This window comes from Varanus komodoensis, unplaced genomic scaffold (genome assembly GCF_004798865.1).
Source record: "Varanus komodoensis strain SLA01 unplaced genomic scaffold, ASM479886v1 scaffold3, whole genome shotgun sequence".
In the NCBI taxonomy this organism is placed as follows: Eukaryota; Metazoa; Chordata; class Lepidosauria; order Squamata; family Varanidae; genus Varanus; species Varanus komodoensis.
In genome coordinates, this window is record NW_025335761.1 from 24880848 (window position 1) to 24901270 (window position 20423).

A 20423-nucleotide genomic window follows, 5' to 3' on the forward strand; every position below is an offset into this window, starting at 1 on the left:
AGGCACTTCATCAGGGATGATATTCCTGATGTAGCCTGTCTTTGTGGAGAGTGTTGGTGTATAAAGCTTCATCATCATAGCGGATGGTGTCAATGGATATAGTGGTAAATGTTGCAGTGAAGACACCTGTTGTGACAGTCCCCATAGCCACAGCCCCAAAATTCAGACAGCTGTGTTGATCCATATCACAAACCACTTCTAGCAGTTTCGAATCCACCAGGAGCAGATCTTTTATAAAGCTTAATTGTTGTTCAAAATGAGCCACTCCAAAATACTTTACAACAGAGAACATTATGTTGTTTCTAAGAAAATGTTCTCCCCACCAGTTAATAAGAGGATAGCACCTAAGCTCAGAGAGAAGTCTGAAGAAGGTAGCAGATGTCTCCATCATCCCTACAAATAAAAAAGTGTTGGTGCTGCATCAGTCTTGGCTCCATAATGCCACTGGGTGTTTTCGTATGGAGATTGTCAATAGATTGTACTTCCCCCAGGAAGTCAGAAACCCATAAACAGCTTTGACTGTTGGTGGCATTTAGTCTAAGAAGGCTGTCCCATATAACCAGATTCTTAACTGTTACAGGACCAGTGCCCAAAATTATGTGGCAGCCAAATTTGCTTGGTTTAGGTATTGTGGGTGGTAAATAGAAAATCTCTGGCCGAACCTCCTGGTATGTGTCTGTGATGGTTTGATCCTGCGCATCTGTAGGAAATTCCTTCCTTGTGGTTGCATTGGTATTTATGACTAGTGTCTGAGGCTGAGAGCCTATACACTGTGGTGTGGAGGATTGCCTTTCACAATTCCATGTGTATTCCTTTGTTGGCCTTCTTAATTATGATGTCAGGATTTTTCTGAGGCTAAGGATGGCATCATGTTTTATGTGGCTATTATGCAGTAAACAGTGGTGTTTGCTGTAGTTTTCAGCTTGGGCATATCAGTATTCTGCATAAAAATCCAGGCCTGTGTTAAGACAGCCCTGAGGAATGCATACAAAATAATTATTCCTGTATCTTGTAGCATTGGAAAGATGTTTACTTACTGTCAGTGCATTCTTCAATTATATGCTGAGAAAATGGCAGATGACTTTCAGATAACTGAAAAAAAATGTCTAGGTCATTAAAGTAGACCTTTCTACCTTACTCTGTGTGTGGCTGGTTAGATTAACAATATTGTTGGGCATGTTCAGGATACCTGTGTTGTGTGCCCAGCTGACTTCTGTTCTGTTTCAGAATCTCACACTTCCGTATCCAACCTCTTTGTTCAGATAAGGGAGGTAGACTCAATGGGACTTACTTCTGAGGAGAAATGCATAGGACTGCACAGTTAACATATAATCACATTATTACTGAAACCCATCATCCTTACAGGGAGAGACGTCTTCTCTTACGGTGTAAGAAGTCATATATTTGGCAAATGAATTCAGACTTCAGATACAAAGTGTTTCTGGCTCATACATAATAAGTTGCATGCTCTCAGTATTCTTGTATGCATTTTGTTAATACAATAGTACATTTCGTGACTGACTATAAACATTGGCAAACATTTAATATTAAAAACCAAGTTGCCCAAAAATGCTGACTAATTCTGTTGCATTCATATCCATCTGGAGATGCTTTTAAGTACCACTATAAGAAAATGAAATGACAAAGGTAAGAACATGAGAGGTTGCTTAATTTTAAAAACAGATGTGCTACTTTTACCTTGACTGAGTCATTAAATTACTGAATGATATGCCCTGTCAGGAAGTATTTACAGGATTGGATCCCTAGATTTTATATAAGGGCCTCTGGAAGACCAGCTTTTACTGCTCCTATGTTTGGCAGGAAAAATTAATAATAATTTCTGTTCTAGAACCTTACACCAGCTCAGTAAATATACATTGATGGTGTAAAGCAAATGGGCAACTGGCAAGGATCCAGAACTAGACTGGAGTGAAGACAGTTTATTGTTAAGGGTGCAGGCTAGTGTTTTACAGCAGTTTTGTTTTTTTAATTCACAACAACTCTGCAGAGCTGCTGAGTTCAAATGTGGCCTTGGAAGTGTTTTAAATAATAACAGTTTTATTTCTCCTGACACAAGCACTGAAGCTGTTTGTTACCACCTCAGAACTATTAACCAGCAGTGTAAAAGTACCAACAAAGCCAGCTGAATGCAATTCTATTATAAACAAAACAGGAATAAACTTCAGGGCAACCCTATTATACTGCAGTAGCCATCAAGACGTAAGAAAAGTATATGGAAGTCTAAACCACAACTGCTTGGACTTTACTTCAGGATGCAGTGATAGCTACCACATTAAGTGATTTAAATTAAGATTAGGCAAATTAGTGGAGGATACGGCTATAAATGGCTGATAGCTATATAATACCTCAGGTATTGGAGGAAGTATGTTGTTTGATGCCACTTGCCAAGGAACCTGAGCAGGAGGGTGCAGGTCCTGCTTGGGAACTTATCAAAGGCATTAGGTTGGCCAGTATATGAAGAGGATGCTGTACTAGATGGGCCTTTGGTAATATCCAGCATGATTCTTATGTATTCCCGCCCTATCTTGGACCTGCTGATTTCCAGGCCCCCCCAAGATTACTTGAGCTCTCCTTGGAGTATGTATGTATTCCAAAACCATTCCCACAACTATGCTCATCTTTACTAATGTTGGTGTTAAAACAGAGCTGGGCAATGTCAGTAGGTCTTAAGGTCATATTTGTCCTACAGGCCACACTCCTGCTACTTCTAACTTGACTGCCAACACCATGCAGAGTTCTGTAGGTCTGTGGTGGCAACTTGCTGATTTGTTGCCAGTATTTGGCCCAAGTTAGTTGAAAACAAGAAAAAAATGGGTAGTTCCATAGCTCTGTAGTGATTTGCTGACACTTTTTCTGCTCTAAATTTCAGTAGCATGGTGATGCATGCAGCCTATGTGCTTTGTGTTGCTCACGCCTACTTTAAGCAGGAAGTGTGTCCTGGATCCGGGTCTTTTGTTATGCTCTGCGTGTACTAGGGAGAAAAGTATGAAGAGATAATCCCTCCATTAGTGGTGTAGAATTTCAGAAAGAATTTCAAACACTGTTTGTATCAAAGTTGGAGGAGGAAGAGAAATCAGACATGTTGGGCAGGGGTAAAAGGAAACAAACAAACAAACTAGATGGAGATATAAATTGGCTATTTGAGAACTTACCAAGAAGAGAAAACTGAAACTTCTCTGTTGTGGTGATGCGCCTGGGAGAAGCAGCAGACAATTTTTGGATGTTAAACATTTAAAGTCAAATTTAGTTTGATATTTGTAAATAAGTTCTTGTACTCAAGTTTGAAAATTTAAATAAAAGTGTCAGTTGTTCAAATTTTTGAGAAGATATTGGTTCTGAGATTCAAGAGCCTGCTAGGAATCCATTCCTCTGGACTTGAGAGAACCTCTTTAGAATACTGCAGGGGCTTGTTGGCTTCACTTAGTGGTAGGGAAAGTTCAAATAATCCAGGGGTGGGATCAAGAATCCAAACAGGTTGCCAGGATGAGACTTGGTTAAGATTCTGGTCATTCTTACTTTTTGTTGTTATTGTTGCTGTTATTTGTTATATTTAGAATCCTGTCATGCATTAATATAAATTATAATCCCAAATTTACAATCTATATAGACAAGTCAAATAAAGACTGACAGGAGGTATATAATATAGAGCAATGAATGATGTTATGACATATAAACCTTGAGTATTTTCCTTAACTTGGTTGATAGTCTGGTGTTTAGAACCTGGCTGGTGCTTGTTAATAATAGCAGTTGTATGGAAAGCTGTGGAAGAGACAAATGTCACAAGCTTTATAGTATGATCCCTTTTCTTCAAACAGCAAAGGAAACATCCAAAGCATTGAAATACTTACATAATTATGTGGATAAATCACTAGCTTTCTTTTGCTGCCTCTTAATATAATTCAAAGTTGTTGTGCTAAAATGCTGTTCAGTGGTCCTTTGGGAAGGGTAGGTTACAAATGGAATATAACAACAAGGCTGTAACATGAACTTTAGATATGTATGATCAGAATGGAAAGTTTTTTTTATGAGCTTTGTTTTAACAATTGGCTAGGTAACCTCACTGATAGGCAATGGGCAATGGCAGGCATGTACTTATTTAAATATGTTAATGAAAAAAGTCTTTGCTTGGAGAATTGGCAGCTCTGTTACTAGTACTGGCATTTTGTGCAGGCCAGCTGCCAGATAAAGCTTTGAAAAGGGCTTTCCTCCTCCCCTTTCAAAGCTTTTAAAAATCATTTTTAGTCTAAAAACACACTGCAGATGTTTGTACTTGTGATAAATGAATGGTTATGTGTTTGTATTAGAAGAATCAGGTAACTTTTCTTACTTTTTGCAATTTTAGTCAAAATGTGCAATATTCTTCTTTAATATCACATTGTAGCCAAGATTTACCCTACCTTTCCAATTCCTGCTAGGGATCATGACTCTTCTCACCATCTTCCTGTTGCAGTGGGGTGGGCCCACAGCTTTGGGACAGAGTACATGCTTTGCATGCAAACTTTCCCATATTCAATACCTGTTATCTCCAGTTAAAGGATTTTGGCCCTTAGGTTCCCAGTCAGATCTTCAGCTCCCAGTGAAAATAGACAATTTTGCATTAGATGGACCTAATTTGGCATAAGACAAATTCATCTGTTCACCCAGCATGTCTGTAAGGATTTGTGGTATGAGATCATAGCTCATTGCTGGGGTGTATGTGTAACTTATATAAACTCTGGTTAAGCTGCTGGCATCTGTAGGTAGAAAGTGTAAGGAAACTTGAAATAGTCTTCCTTATGATAAAAGAGTTGCTTCTAATTACACTTGATACTAGTGAACTAGTTGAATCAAACATAAGACTGCATATGCATCAGACCCTTATATCTGTCTTTATACAAGCTCTTACAGGTTGAAATTTTCTGCCACCCATCCAGACCAGCAGAGTTTACATGAGAGTTGTGTTTTTAGTTTTGCTATTTACTGTATGAAGACTCTAAAAAACCAAGAATGTTCTTTTCATTCAGGGTCTCTAGTAATGATCAGATTTTGATCCCCCCCCCCCCAGGTTTCTATTACACTAGATCTAATGTGCAGGGAAAACACACTTAGTTTTGGTTACCAAATGCTAAACTGTAACATTTCAGTGAACAGATCAAGGTATATAATGAGAAATAGCTCACACTGAACCACTATAGAGGTCTGTGGCTTCAGCTGGTTAATATATCATGGGGCTCCAGGAGTGGTCATAACCTGGCTAACTTTTTAAAAAGTTGTATATTGATCTTGTTTTTCTAAACAAGATTAGAAAAGATACATGAATCATGGAACTACGTTTAAGCAGAATGAAAATTAACAATCTGGTTTCATGCTTACTAGGATTTTTATACAATAGGATACTTATTATTTTTATTCTATGAGTAAATTAATAGGATACTTACAATGTTTATTCTATGAGTAAATTATGGCTCCCTATCAGAAACCAGCAGGTCACTCACAGAATAGAAGGAACAATCTAGCTGTGTGCTACTGCTACCATTGTTGAAGTTGAGCTAACAGTAGGCCAATAGTTGCACAGCTTCAATAGTGCTTGCCTAGTGCAATGGGTTTCCTGGCTTTTGTTGTTGATGATGATGATAATGATTAATCAACAAGAATGTACATGTTAATGCTTAGATAAAATTTCATGAAGCATTACCTTGTTTAATTTCATTTTCACAAGCTGGATTTAGAAAATAGAGAAGAGACATAAGAAGGGAAAGCCAATGAATATGTGAAAAGAAGGAACTTATATTTAATACAAAATAGGAAAGGAAATCAAAGAAAATCAAAGACCTGGTGAGACCAATATGAAAGATAAATACATGAAGAATTCAGAGCAGCGTAAGAGACAGGAAAACCAGAAAATTAAAATTTCACAATAATTAAAGTACTGCTTTGTTTTAAAAAATGTAAAACATTTAGTTTTACACACACTTCCCTTCATCAATAACTACATGCAAGACAAATGGCAGATAAAATGCAATTAGAATTTAAGGACTTTAATATATTGAAGATAGGAACCATGTTTTAAAATGCCTATGTTAATAAAAGAAAGATTTTGACTAGCACCTAATAAAGAGCACATGTATCTCAGGAAGATGTTTCATAGTTGCGGAACCTTTACCAAAGAAGTCCTCTTCCTTGTTACAACTAACCTACTCTTGCAGGAAGTGGTTTTGGAGAAAGTGGTATTACCTTTATCATGTTGGCAGGTTTATATGGCAGCAGGCAATTACTTTAGTGCTTGAGTGTCAGTCCGTATAGAACTTTAAAAGGGAATGCCAGCATTTTGGAGTGAGCCTTGATGTAAATAAGCAGGCTTTGCTTTTGCTTTTGCCTTTGCTATTGCAAATGGTGAGATACGATCCTTCTGAACAATGCCATTTGAAAGCTCTGGTCACTGCTTTCTGCACTAGCTGAAACTTCTAAACTGTTATCTGAAAATACCCAATATAATTCATAGCAGTAATCCAGATAGGACATTACTAGAACATGGATAAATGTGGGCAGACTATCTTTGACCAGGAGAGGTTGTAGCTGACACACCAGTTGGAACTGGTAAAAAGCACCGTGTGCTACAGAAATCACCTTGGCCTCTGTAATTAGCATTAATATAGTAATACAATGATGTGATTAAGCAGTCTTCTATCAATGAAATGTGGCTGCATTTCAAAGGACCTTTCCTTGTTCATGAGTCCTAGTTAAGTTGACCTTGTGATCTAGCCACTATTGCCTACTCTGACTGGCAGCATTCTCTAGAGTTGCAGCAGAAGTCTCTTGCATCTTCTTGAGATCCTTTGGTAAACCAGAAATGCTGAGATTGAACATGGGACCTTTTGCATGCAGAGCACATGAGCTGCACTGAGCTATGTCAGCTTGTCAGTGGGGGTCCTCATCCTGTGCAACTTTCCTTTTCATCTTTATAGAAACTATCCATGGTGCTGTATGCTGGTAGAATCTATTTTATGGAGCACTGTGGATAGTTATTATAAAGCTGAAAAGAAAACCTGTAATGTATGGAGAGTTCCATGATGGTTGGTACTAACAGCTCCTTCTGACATACTGTCAATCCACTGAGCTTCTAGGAAAAAATGGTGGTCTCCACTGGTTGTTGCCATTTCCCTCCTAGAATAATATTCTGCTCTTCTGTGGAGGTATCATGGCAAGTGGCCACTGAAAAAGAAAGTTGCTGCTGCTGCCACCCTCATAGTACCAAATATAAAAGTAAAGAGAGACGGGGAGAACCTTGCAGCCTCAACCAACAATGTAAGCCCTTACAAACCCTTCAAAAGTGTTTATCCCTGAAAAACAGTCAAATATTTCCCCTTTATTCCTCATCTGTGACTGGAGCACCAAAACACAGGTATTTTGCAATAACCCTAGATAACAGTCAAGTTTTCTTCACAAGTAACATTAAGAAAAATTTTTAATTAGTTATGCTTCTCTCTCAGTGATATTGCTGTGGTAAGAAACTGGTTAAGAATTCTTAAGCAAAACTTTACTTGTATGAATCTAGAATCTGAAGAGCTGTAGGAAATGGGATGATGTTCCCCAAGGATCTGTGTTATGTCTTGTATTCTGTTTTATCAGTTTAACTTGTTCACAAATGATTGGAAGTTAAGCATGAGAAGTGTGATCCAGTTTGCAGATGACACCAAATCATTCAAAGTGGTTAAAAAAAAAAAGGATTATGAATGGCCATTAAAAGGGTTTCTCCAAACCGTGTGAATGGACATTAAAATAGCAAATCCAGTTCAATGTAAGCATATCTAAAGTGCCTTCACACATACTTTGAAGGAGTGTGAGCTGGCAGTGACTAACCAGGAATAAGATTTTGGGGTTAAGGGGTATAAATCAATGAAAATGTTGAGTCAGTGTTAGGAAAAGGGGCACATTCTGCATTAGGGATCATTAGGAAAGGAACTGACAATAAAGCTGTTGGTATAGTAATTCTCATATCCAAATCTATGCTGTGAACAGATATGGAATAATGTATACACTTGGTCATCATATCTCAAAAAGGATGTTATAAAGCTGTAAAAGATGCAGAAAGAGCAAGCAGAATGGTCAAGAGTTAGAAAAACTTTCCTAAATGAAGATTACAACATTTGAAGAAAAAATAGTTTAGCAAAAAGGCAAGTAAGGGGGATAGGATAGAGGAGTATAACATGATGCACAGTATGGAGAAAGGGGATACAGAATGTTTGTCCTTCCCTGATGACTTCTGAGGTCATCTCATGAAGGTGCATGATGAAAAATACTTCACCCAGTGAATAGAAAGTATAGAATCTGCTGCTGTAAGGATGTACTGAAGGCGATTGACTGGATGGCTTTAAAGGGGAAATAGACAAGTTCATGGGGGCAATGCTTTTAATAGATATTAGTAGTGATGATGATATGATACCTCCAGGATCAGAGGCAGTCTGCTTCTCAGTGCTAGTTATTGCAGCACTGGGAGACTGCAGTTCCATGGGCATCTGGTTGGCTGCAGTGGAAACAGTATCTTGGATCAGGTAGGTCTTCAGACTGACCCAGCAGGACTCCCTACATCTTATAGCTTTCCTACCCTTGAGATAATCTCCAGAGGCTCTGCTTCATATTCTTCCACTCTCTGAAGTGCTATTTTAAACATCTACATCTGGAATAGCTTCTTGGAAGAAATCCATTTTCACTACTTATCAAAAGGCGAGTAGAATGGGCCAAAGTGAATGTCATTTGTCAGGATAAACCATTGTTTTGGCCCCACAGAAAAGCCCTGTGTTGCAGTCTTATGAAAGCAGACTCCAAATATTAATATTTCTCCCCACCTTGTCAATGAGGCCTTCACAAAGTTTATTGAATTTGATTCCTGAGCAGGCAAAATTTATGATTTTATATAGCTGTTCAGGAAGGGAGGCTTGGGAGGTATTTTGGCAGGTATACCTGGTTGAGGCAGCAGAGGTTTTCTATAAAGCAATATAGGATGATAGCCACGCAACTGTGCTAGTTTTCTAACATATCAATTTTTAAAATATGGAAAACAGTGTCTTAGAGGGAAAATGTTTATACTCTTTTAAAGGCTTCTGAACCTGATTCCTCATCTACCTCTTTCTTCAGATGTGGCAATAATATTTTTTCACAGCTTTGTCTCACATGATTATTTTATTAATTATCCACATTCCTGCCTGTTCCACATTCAGTATTTCCTGCGCAGTGCTCCTTCAGTTCATGCTTCTCAATTCACACAGCTGGTTGTCTTCCTTACCATTGTGTCCAGATACAATCATAGGTGAAAGTCTGTTTCATGCAGAATTTCTTTAATGCATAAAATTATCTCCTTAAATTTGCTTCCCTAATTTAAGTTATTGCTATATCAAGTTTTTTACAATTGATTTTTAAACAAAAAGTTAATTTTTAAGAGGCAAAAAATATATTGTAAAAGCAAATAAACACTCTCTTTAGACTTACGTCATGCTGCATCTTTTAACAGCTAGCATACGCTGCTTTTTTAGTACCCAATCTAGGGCTTCCTTAATATATGTTTCCAACAAATCACAGAATACATACTGAACATGATGATGCTACAGTGTGGCATAGCCAACCAAATCTGGCTATGTGATGTACTTTCACTCTCAATGGGGAGAAGAAGGAACATACCCCCATGGCCCAGACAAACAGTCCCACTTTGCTAGGCTGCTGTTGCAGTTGTATTACCTGCCAGTGCTGCACAGTAACAGTTTTCTCCTGCTTTAGGAATTGTTGGGTATGGTTACACCATACAATTGATAACTGGCACAGTGTGAATGAGATTCAGGCTTGGTTAGATATCCAAATGTGTATCACATAGTAAATAATGCAGTGCAGTTATATGATCAATGTAGTCTGATTCCCTTACTGATTCATGTGGACATTTTGCCACAGCAGTTCAACTGTGTGCATTTGGATTGGGACCAGAATGTGTTGACCCCATTGCTCTAAGAACCAGGAAATATTTCCTTTTCCTAAAACCAGCTTGCAAACAATTTTGTATCCTTAAGAAAGGAAGAGCAAAAGTGCCAAAGGGAAAGGTGATTTGGTTTTGGTGTTGGTTTTTGCTTTGCTTTGCTTTGCTTTGCAGGACACAGAATACGAACAAAACTTCTTTCTGCCCCAAACACCAGTTTGGCTCAGGCTTAGGCTCAGATATTTATTTAAAGACTGAATGTATAACCCTTAACTTTGGTAAGTCTTAAAGTGCTTACCAAAAGAGTGATAATATATACTGCAAAAACATTATGAAACAAAAATCAACAGCATGTAAAAAGCCAATTAAGATATAACAATGAAGAAAGACATTGAAATCTCCCTAGTCTTGGCTAAACAAAATTTTCACTGGATTACTGAAACTAAAACAAAAACAAAAACTTGGCAATTTTCCTTAGGAAGCAAAATCCACAAAAAGGGTGATGCCACCGAGAAGGTTCTGTTCCTTGTGGCAGCCTACCAAACTTGAAAGGTTGGATCTGTCAGAATAAACATCCTCTGATAATCTAGTGGCATAGGGCAGAAAAGGCAAAGAGAGTATTTCTTAAAGGCCTTAAAGGTTAAAACAGCATCATGAATTATGTCTAGACTGAAACCAGATAGATAGTAGACACTATCTTTACTTGACTCCAGTAGGTAATTTGGCTGTCATTACGAGTTAACTAAAATTTCTGAGCACTTCTTAAAGACCATGTTCAATAACCCACTTTATAATAATCTAGAAATTACAAAGATACATCTTTATTTGTTTAAATGTTTTTAAAAATTGTCATTCAGACAAAAGCTTGTATATAATGCACACATTTAAAAAAAAATCAGTAAACTTAGGAAAAACTTTAAAAACACAGTAACTGAGAGGCTTGAGAAAAGCAACAGGAAAGCTATCTGCTGTTCTCCAACTACACCAGAAAGCAAGCAATGAAAGAACTAGTCTAATCCTTCTTGGGAGAGAGTCCCACAATTGGAGTGCTGCCACAGAAAAGGCCCTGTCTTTATTGCAAACTGAGCAGTTGGCTCCAAGTCTGTTGCTTAGAGAGGAAAAACATTTTTTAGTTACAAGGAGCAGACTGCAATAAAAATTTCTCTGTAGTCCCTCCAGTGGAGCTGCATCAGTGGTAGAGTAAAGCTGGAAGTTCAACCTCAAACAGTACAAATTAGGATTTAGTGTTTTTGTTTGCATTAGCAGCAATTCAATTTTCCCTCTGGCTAGTGATTCCTGGATGTCTATCCAAGTTCTGATTATACTGCTGCTCCTCACCACAGTGTCTGACACCTCCCAAGTAATTAACAAACTCATAACAATAACATCTCTCTTTCTTCCCAGCAGGTAGGGGCAAATGCTCGATTAGAATTAAGATTTGTCTGTGTTCACGTCTATGCATAAAAGAAAGCAGGATAAGAATACTTGTGCTGTAGGAAAGATATAAAGCATCTTAGTTTTGCTTTTATTTGCAAATACTGTGAAGTAAATGATCATTCTTTTCCCATCTGGAAACTCTTTTGCGCTTGGGTCCTATCCTACTTCATTGTTTGAATGAATTAGTTGATGCATGAGCACATGACTATGCAACAATAGGGGCTGTAGCTAGGCCCATTGAGAGTCGCTTTGGGGACATGGAGAGAAGGCATCAGTCATTTGGCTGGCCTGCTCAACAAAAGGAGGGAAATGTTTGCTAAAGGCAGTTACAGCAACCTTTTTTACCTTCAGAGATTTAAGTGTTATGTACCTTTTAACACAAGTTTTTCAGTACAGGTGGTGCTAACTATTCTCATGTAATGGTTATGAATGGTCATCAGTATTTTTCTCTGTTCACCTGTGTTTCAGAAGCTGTATAAAGAGCAGCAAAAGGATTTTAAGGTTTTTTTTTTAAGAGTAATCTAAAATGTTTCAAATTCAAAACTTTCCAAAAACAAAATACTTGAATCCCTTTGCTTTGATCAGAGGTATTTTGTGTGTGTGCTTCCCGCTGAATTTTGAGCTCTCTGTAACAAAATAAACCAATCCCATCTGGAATTTCATATACACACTAATTCAGGAAAATACTAGATAAATATACATACATACAGAATAACCCGTATCTTGAGACAAACTTTAAGAGGTCAATCATGCGTGCATGACTTTGATTTGAGAATTATTAGTTCACTCATGTACATGAACAAATTATTCAACTTAAATAGTAACATTTACTTTCTTTTAGCTGTGTGAAAACATACTAAGATGAGTACATTGCCTTCCATGTAAGAAAAGCTTTCTTTACGTTTTCTCAACTATCTGTGAGGTTTCATACAAACTATTTTCAGATCTAATTCAGGGTGCTAGTAATTACCTTCTTTTAAAAACTGCAAAAGCTGAGACTCTAAAGGACTTCCTTGTCCACATAAGCCTGACCTACTCATTATAGTTTGCTGGAAGGGTTATTTTATGTATTTTATCAAACTTGAGCTGTGATGTAGGAGAGAGCCTTGTAGTTGTCCTTAGTGTCTTGAACAACCTGCCTTGGAAAGCCCACCTTGTCTCTGTTCTGCTGCTTTTATATTTTCTTGTGAAGATATTTTTATTTTAGCAAGGGTTTCTCCTGTTAAATTGTTGATTTCTTTATAGTTGCTTTAATGTAACTTTTTAAAAAATCTTAAACACAGTCTGTCAATTATGCTTCTATCTTATCTCTGTTAATTGTTTTAACTGGCTGGTTGTAAGTCACTTTGAGGAATGTTGGATGGAAGAGTGGCAAGGCCAGTATCATTACCTCACACTCTGTAGAGCCCACCATTGGTGCCTGTTATTTCCTTGGAAAATATCTTTCTGACTCACCTATCTAAGCAGCCATGGGCAGTTGAGTTTATCTGCCATTTAATTTTCTCACAATTGCCCCATATAGTTTTGCTCCAAGATGGTGCAAGGAATTAAAATGATGGTTAGATTCAGCTGCCCAATGGGATTTTGAAATGATTCTGACTGTTACCAGGTAAACCTGCCATGAACCACAAAGAGAGGAGAGCACACCCAATAAAGACACTTTCCCACAACCTTCACAAACATAAAGCTAGCTCACAGCGGCAGGTATGAATACTTTTGAATAAGTAACTGTCTCTTAGGGGTATACTGATCAGACTTCATAGCCCATTCACCACCCAACTGCTCACATACTGTTATATATGCTGCCAGCATCACTTGGTGAAGAAAAAATAGTTCATTTGCATTGTTACAAAACAAATGAACACAGAACACTGGCCTCTTTAGGAGTAACATAGGTGCAACTAGTGACCATGCTGAAGGTATGTGGAAAGGAATCTCCATTTTCTGGAGTTCAGTCTTGTGAAACAGAAAGTTGTGAAACTTTCATGTGAAACACATGAAAGTCCAGTGTTAGAAACAGAAGACAATCCTTTCCTTTCACATACCTGATGCTGATGCCATAATGTACATAATGGTGGGGGCAGGGAAGCAGGGCAGACCCTCTTCTCTTTCCCCTCCTGCACCCAGGATCTAAAGTTTTTTTGCTACTGTAGCCTGCCATAGTTACTCTCAAGAGTAAAAATGTTTTAATAAATAAATAAATAAATAAATAAGAGTAACTACTTGAGATAGAAACCATGGACTACAGGAGGGTAGAATGGCAAAAGAATCCGTAGCTCTCTGCTTTGTAGTTTCTCTCTCAAAATGTTTTTTCAGGAGAGAGAACACATGGAGTAAGGTGAGCCGGAGCAGCCATATTTTCTTTTTGATTTGGGAGAAGAAAGCCAGAAAAGAGAGTTGTGTGGAGAGATGACAGGTAGCCTTTACCTCCTCCAGAAGCTTGACAAAGTTCTGCCCATAGGGGATGGGAGTGGGTCCAGCCTTCACTAGTATTAGAAGTAGTAGACTTGCCCCCACTCTTGTGTGTTAATGTTCTGCCACAATAATGAATTGATTCTATTCAATGGCAGAAAGTTATTAAGTGAGATGCCAGGCTGTGCTGCATATAAGAGGTATCCTCCTCCCTGGAACAACCTGTACTTTTACCATTTCTGTAATGAGAAGAAACCCCTCCCCACTACCATCATTCAACATGGAGACATTTGTATTCCTGTTGAACTGGCATCTGTCAGGTCATCAAGTAGAGTGAAGTGATAAAAGTGGGTATCAGACCAAACTTCTTGTTTTTCTTAGCCTTGGAAGTAGACCTTATATTGAGTTGTTTTCACCACTGAGAGTGGGGAATTGGCAGTGCCTTTTCAAATAAAGAGTAGACCTAGATAACTTAAATGTATCTGTATTTCATGCAATCATAGAACAGTAGAGTTGAAAGGGGCCAAGAAGACCATTGAGTCCAACCCACTGCTGTTGCAGGTTACCAGTTTACACCATCCCACTCAAATGACTGCCCAGTGTCTTTTTGAATGTCTCTAATGTGGTAGAATCCACAACCTCTCTAAGCAACCAGTTCCACTGTTGTGTTGAGCTAACACTTAGGAAACTTTTCCTGTTATCTAGCCTGAATCTGGGTTGTTGCAACTTGAGCTGATTATCCTGTGTTCTATACTCTGGATATTAGCAAGAAGAGATTTTTACCTTTCTCTTTGTGACAGCCTTTGAGTGATATCTTGCCCCCTGTCAGTCTTCTCAAGGCTAAACATACCCAGTTTTCTCAGTCTCTCCTCATAGGGCAGATTTTCCAAATCCTAGATAATTTTTGTTGCCCTCCCCTGGACTCTTTCTAATTTAACTGCATCATTCTTAAATCTTGGTACCCAGAACTGGACACAGTATTCCAGAGGAGGTCTGACCAGTGAGAAGTATAGGGGAACTACTACTTCTCGTGATTTGGAAGTAATACTTCTATTAATGCATCCCAAAATAGCTAGTCTGTTTTGTCAGATAGACTCAGCCACAATAGTGTGTGTGTGTGAGAGAGAGAGAGAGCATCCAAGTGTGCTCACACACTTGAAAAAGAAAAACAGAACTACAACTAGTTCTTAAACTTAGCTGGATTGTAGACCATTGGGTCCATATTTATTTATTTATTATTTATTTATTTAGAAGGCTTCTATGCCACCCCATTTGCCAAAGCCTCGGGGCGCCTCACAATAATAAATAAATAAAGACAGTATAAAACAATATAATATGAGTCGACCTGGCCCAAAAAATAAAATAAATAATATTAACTATTAAAATAGCTTTTAAATAAAAAGGTCTTCATCTGGCACGGAAAAACAAATAACGATGGTGCCAGTCGGACCTCTCTGGGGAGCGCATTCCATAGATTGGGCGCCACTGCAGAGAAAGCCCACCTCCGAGTACTTACCCTCCTAATATCCTTCATGGAGGGTTCCCAGAGAAGGGCCTCTCCCGCTGATCTCAAGGGGCGGGCGGGCATATATGGACGTAAGCGCTCCTTCAGGTAACCAGGACCCAAGTCGTTAAGGGCTTTATAGGTCATAACCAACACCTTGAATTGGGCCCGGACTTCAATGGGGAGCCAGTGAAGCTGACGGAGAACTGGAGTCATGTGAACATATGAGAATACTGTATACAACAAATCTTCTTACTGCAAAGCTACTTGTCTGCTGTTGCTTTAGTTACTTGGGAAACATAGAGCTTTGAATTATGCCTTTACTTTTGTCTGGTTCCATTCTGATAAAGTGATTAATCATTGTTGCTTGCCACCATATTACACTATGAATTAATATAAGAATATTTAGCCATAGTATGGGTGACTGGATGAACATTGCCTGGCACCCTGTAATGCATAGACTAAACTATAGTTTAGTTAGACAATATGAAAAGTGACAACAAATTATGCCTTGTGGTCTCCTTCCAGTTTCCAAGTGCAAACATACCAGAGTTTATTTTAAAACTGAGCCAGTTAGACATTTAGTAATATAGATCAAAGAAGAAATGAAAGCCCCCCATGTTTATTATTTCAATATGATGTCTGTTCTAATAAAGTGTAAGGAGGCACGTGATAGGCTAACTAGGAGGAATTTTCTAGTTCTGTAGTTTAGTCTTAAATATATACATATATTTGTAAATTAATCTGAAACATATTGCTGTGGTCTCAACTGTTTCAAAATGCTGATTGTTTTCAAATCCTTTATTTAATTTTAGCAATGTGGTGGCAGCCTGCCAGAACACTTTCAGATAAACAGTCCACTTCATGTTTAAAAAACCATAGCATCACTGATTTAAGGAAGGGACACACACACATACATAATGCCATATAGGATAAAGTTTAGCTATTTTGTTCTTCATTCTTAATTAAGACTAATAAGGGCCATTTGTGTGAGGTGAAGTTCTGTATTTAGTTCATCTTTAGTTGTATATCAGTCTTGGATATAGTACTGAAGTCAAAGAGGGTCAGTTGACCGAATCTGATTTAAGCAGTTTTCCTACTGATTAGCTAGTTTCTGTTTCATATATATCACTGTAGCATAGAATTTAGTAACACCTTCCTTCTTTCTACCATGCTTGATACATTGGAACTGTTTGTACCTAATGGTGGCATGCCACCATCATTTTGCATATGCAACCTCTGACCAACTCAGTCAAAGGTTGCTCATGACATTCAAACCCAGTCACTATGGGTTAAGTGTAGGTTAAACAACCAATAGTTTACCAAAGAATACAGCATTGATTTACCTATGATTTGCTGCCTTTACATGCAAATAGTGTCACTGAGTTTGACATATGTATGTGAGAGGATAACTATAGCTCTGATACTAAACATAATTACTCATAAGAAAGCATAATTAGAATACCTTCCTTGTACCTTCAGGATAGAGACCTATTGCGTTCCTCAATCTCAATATTCTATATAATTAAAATATTATTTCTGTTAATGTTTTATATATTTTAAAAGGCAAATCAGTTGCAATTAATTACTGCCTAGTAATATAATATTATCATATTTTAGAAATAACATCATTACGCTAATAAGTCATCATGCACAGAAATATGCTTTGTACATATATAGATGCTTCTGGTACTGTGTGGTTCCTTAGGAAAGAGCAGGCTCACTGTAACTGAAAATAAATAAGCTTGTTGAAAATACAGACCATTTCTTCCATCTTTTTCTCCAGCCCTGAATTTCAGTCAATTAAAATTTGTACTCAAGGCTTTTCACTTTGAAACCACCCCTGTGTCTGTGATGAGCAATCCTTCTTGTTTGTGCAGTCATTCATTATCTCCATTACCAAGAGGAGAATAGAGGACAATTACATTGTTTGGACGAATCAGAGTGTTAGGAGGAGTATTTATCATGGTGGCAGAGTGCAGCACCTGACAGCAAAGGATTGATGGCCAGAAATGAGTGTGAGTGGCCAAAGCAGCCTCATATGATGCAAATTACTGACTGTGGATTCCAATTTATCCTGTTCATTTTTCTTGCCTTTGCTGAAGACTATTAGTGGTTTTTGAAGCAGTGAAAGGGTCATTACTAATGTGGGCTCAAAGCAGGAGGGGGAAGGAGGGGAAAAGCCTTCTGTAATTACACAGACTTTAAAAAAAGACCTGAGGGACTAGCCAAAAAAGTGTCAACACTTAGCAATCAGAAAAATTTATTTTCATTTCATCCTTAACCCACATTAACTCAACATTATCATTTTTCTTTGTTAATATTTTCAGAATATTAAAAGCCTTATTTCAGTGTTCATTCATGTCTATTTAACCCTTTTTGTGAAAAGCTAAGTTGCTTAGCTTGCCATCAATCTATTCCTGATATTCAAGCAGCATTTTTAAATATGGTTACAAAATAGGTTTTTAAAAAACAATGCCAGACTGTTGTTTTTAATAATGAGTCAATTGGCACCCAACCAGGGTTTATATAGGTATTGGGGTATATTTACATGATAAAAAAATCTCACTACTATTGAAAGAAAACAACTCTATTTTTTCTGGTTGTGATCCAGGAATGATACTAACAAATAACAGAATGTTAGGTTGTCTGTATTTTGAGTCAAGTATGCTTAAAATGTATTAAACATAAATGCATATTTAATGTAGTAACTATTCCAACTACACTTCAGTGTCTCACTAGAAACTGTTCTAAAAAGACACTGCTGCCTATTTTGTTAATGTGTGGAAAGCAGATATAGAACTGAACAGGAAGCTAGAGAAGACACTACAGGGACAATAAATTGCTAGGGGTATGAAAACACCAATTCCACAGAAGGCAAACTTGTAGTGCTCTGAGGAACACACACAAAGTACAGGCAAAATACCTTCCCTCACTTCCCATCACCTTATCTGTACCTCCTGGGCTCTCTGTATCCACCTGCCTACTGCTTACCTTTTTCTTCTTTGCATACTTTTCTTCTTTCCATACTTTAGAACAAAGTGCTGGGCTGCAACCACAACCACTTTTAACAACCACGTGGACCCAGAGATATTCTTGAAAGTGAATACATCTGCGATGTGTTTGTTACCCATGCTATTATATTGTTCAGCATTAGTTTGGCACTTCTAGCAAATATTTCCAATGCAAATATCTAAGATTAGTAGTTTGTTCCTTGTCTCATAGATACTACCAAACAAATTTATAAACAGTTAATCATGACTTCTAAAAACACAGGCCTGGAGGTAATGTTCCAAGATAATATACAATCAATATCTTCCTCCAATCCAACTAGAACAGAAGTCTTAAACATGTTTAAACCTGAGACTCACCTTTAACCAAAACATGTGTTTGGGGATCCTTTCTTGTTTTCATTTTTGTTTTTTACCACATATTTGAATGATAGAAGTGCGCCTGTAACTCACCTTAGGTCAGACTGCAGTCCCGTAGTGGGTCCTGCCCCAATAACAGGGACCAGTACATTTACAACTCATGACACAATCCTATCTGGATGGTTCAGATTATTTTCTCAACAGGAAATCATAGAAAGAATGTTTGTTTGTGCATAACTTGACACAAAACTTCAAATAAACTGTTAGACAAGCATTTTAAAAATGTATGCAGCCTATTTGTATTCCTTTCTATATGTATTACCAACAAAAATGCGGCTAGGCAAACACAGCTAAGGCACTCTCCTGTGCATGTTTAGACAGCAGCAGGGGCATAGAATTGACTGTGATTTTGTTTGCCATTCTCTTGTATTTTCAATGAGGGCTCTTATCAGGCCTCTTGGCTTCCCTTAGTGATGCCCACAGAACACAAGCCACACTCCTCACTGATAATTGTACCACGTTTAGGCCCAGGAATACTGCTTAGTAGGTAGGAATACTGCTTTTACTTAGTAGGAAAAGTACACTGGCCTGCCAGTGCTTGCCACATTATGCAACAGCATCGGTCTGGAGTGCAGCAGTGCAAGCAGTCTGGAAAGCATGCTGTTTGCCAAGATTTAGTGCCAAAGGGGAAGAGCATGGAATGGTGTGGTGCTGACTTTGGACCCATTAAAAGGGTGATTTGGATGACAGGGGTGTTTAGTGAGATAATGAGCAGGGCAGCATTTTTGGTTTTCTTTTTGTAGGTAAGACGATTTTGAAGCAGTGGCACATGGACAAGGGTTTAGATGATGTGGAGTTGCGAGCTGTATGTGGGTGATCTCATCTAGGAGTGGTATATAGCACCTAGAGTACTGCTACTGAAGGGGTTTTGGCAATTGAGATGGAATGGTATATTGGGATTGGATAGCAAGAAGTAATTTCAGAAGCTAACCAGCAGTTCCATTACAGGCCTCCTTCCCTCATCAAAACCAGTGGTGGTTTAGTGCAAAATTATGAGTGTGGTCCTTGGGCATCTGCTGAGTGCAGGAGTTTGGCTCTTCAGCCAATTAGACTTTGACATTCCTGTCAGAAAACAGAATCCGAAACTGCCAGATCAGATGACAGTTTCTCCTTGATATTCTACTGTAGTAAGATGGGGAGACAAGACCATGTTTTCTTATCTACTAGCTATACGTGTAACCCCATGTGGCGTACCATTTGAATGGGGCATATCTACATAGAATATGACGGACATGTGCCTTAAAAGCATGATTGATCTCCCTCATACAGTAACATTGTTTGGGAACTGACAGTGCAGTTTTGACCTATATGAATTGGATTTTACAGATGTATGCCATTTGATTGTTATAACCAAGTGTGAGAGTCTGGCAGAACAGGCAAATTTGATGGATGGGGAAGGAAGGGATGATCTTGCTACCTCACTGCTTGTATAAAGAAGATGAGAGAGAATGTATAGCCTGATCCAGGTTACTGTTTTAAAATAATGGGGCAGAGATTTGATTTAAAAATAGTAAACACCCATATTCCTGAGGATACAGTGCATCTTTCTTAAGTTCTGATTCATCTTTTAAAACATTTCTTTTTATTAGCATCCCTATCCTTCAGAGGAGCAGAAGAAACAGTTAGCCCAAGACACAGGACTTACAATTCTACAAGTAAACAACTGGTAAGTTATCCT

General features: G+C 38.1%; 1 protein-coding gene across 11 annotated transcripts in view; it reads left to right on the forward strand.

The window, feature by feature from the left end:
- MEIS2 (Meis homeobox 2) overlaps positions 1-20423 on the forward strand; it is a 277832-nt gene that overhangs the window by 153648 nt on the left and 103761 nt on the right. For all 11 annotated transcript variants that reach the window (XM_044436094.1, XM_044436097.1, XM_044436098.1 and 8 more), the window contains one exon: positions 20335-20411. In XM_044436094.1, coding sequence (XP_044292029.1) covers positions 20335-20411 — 77 coding nt within the window. The remainder of the gene's footprint in view (positions 1-20334; positions 20412-20423) is intronic.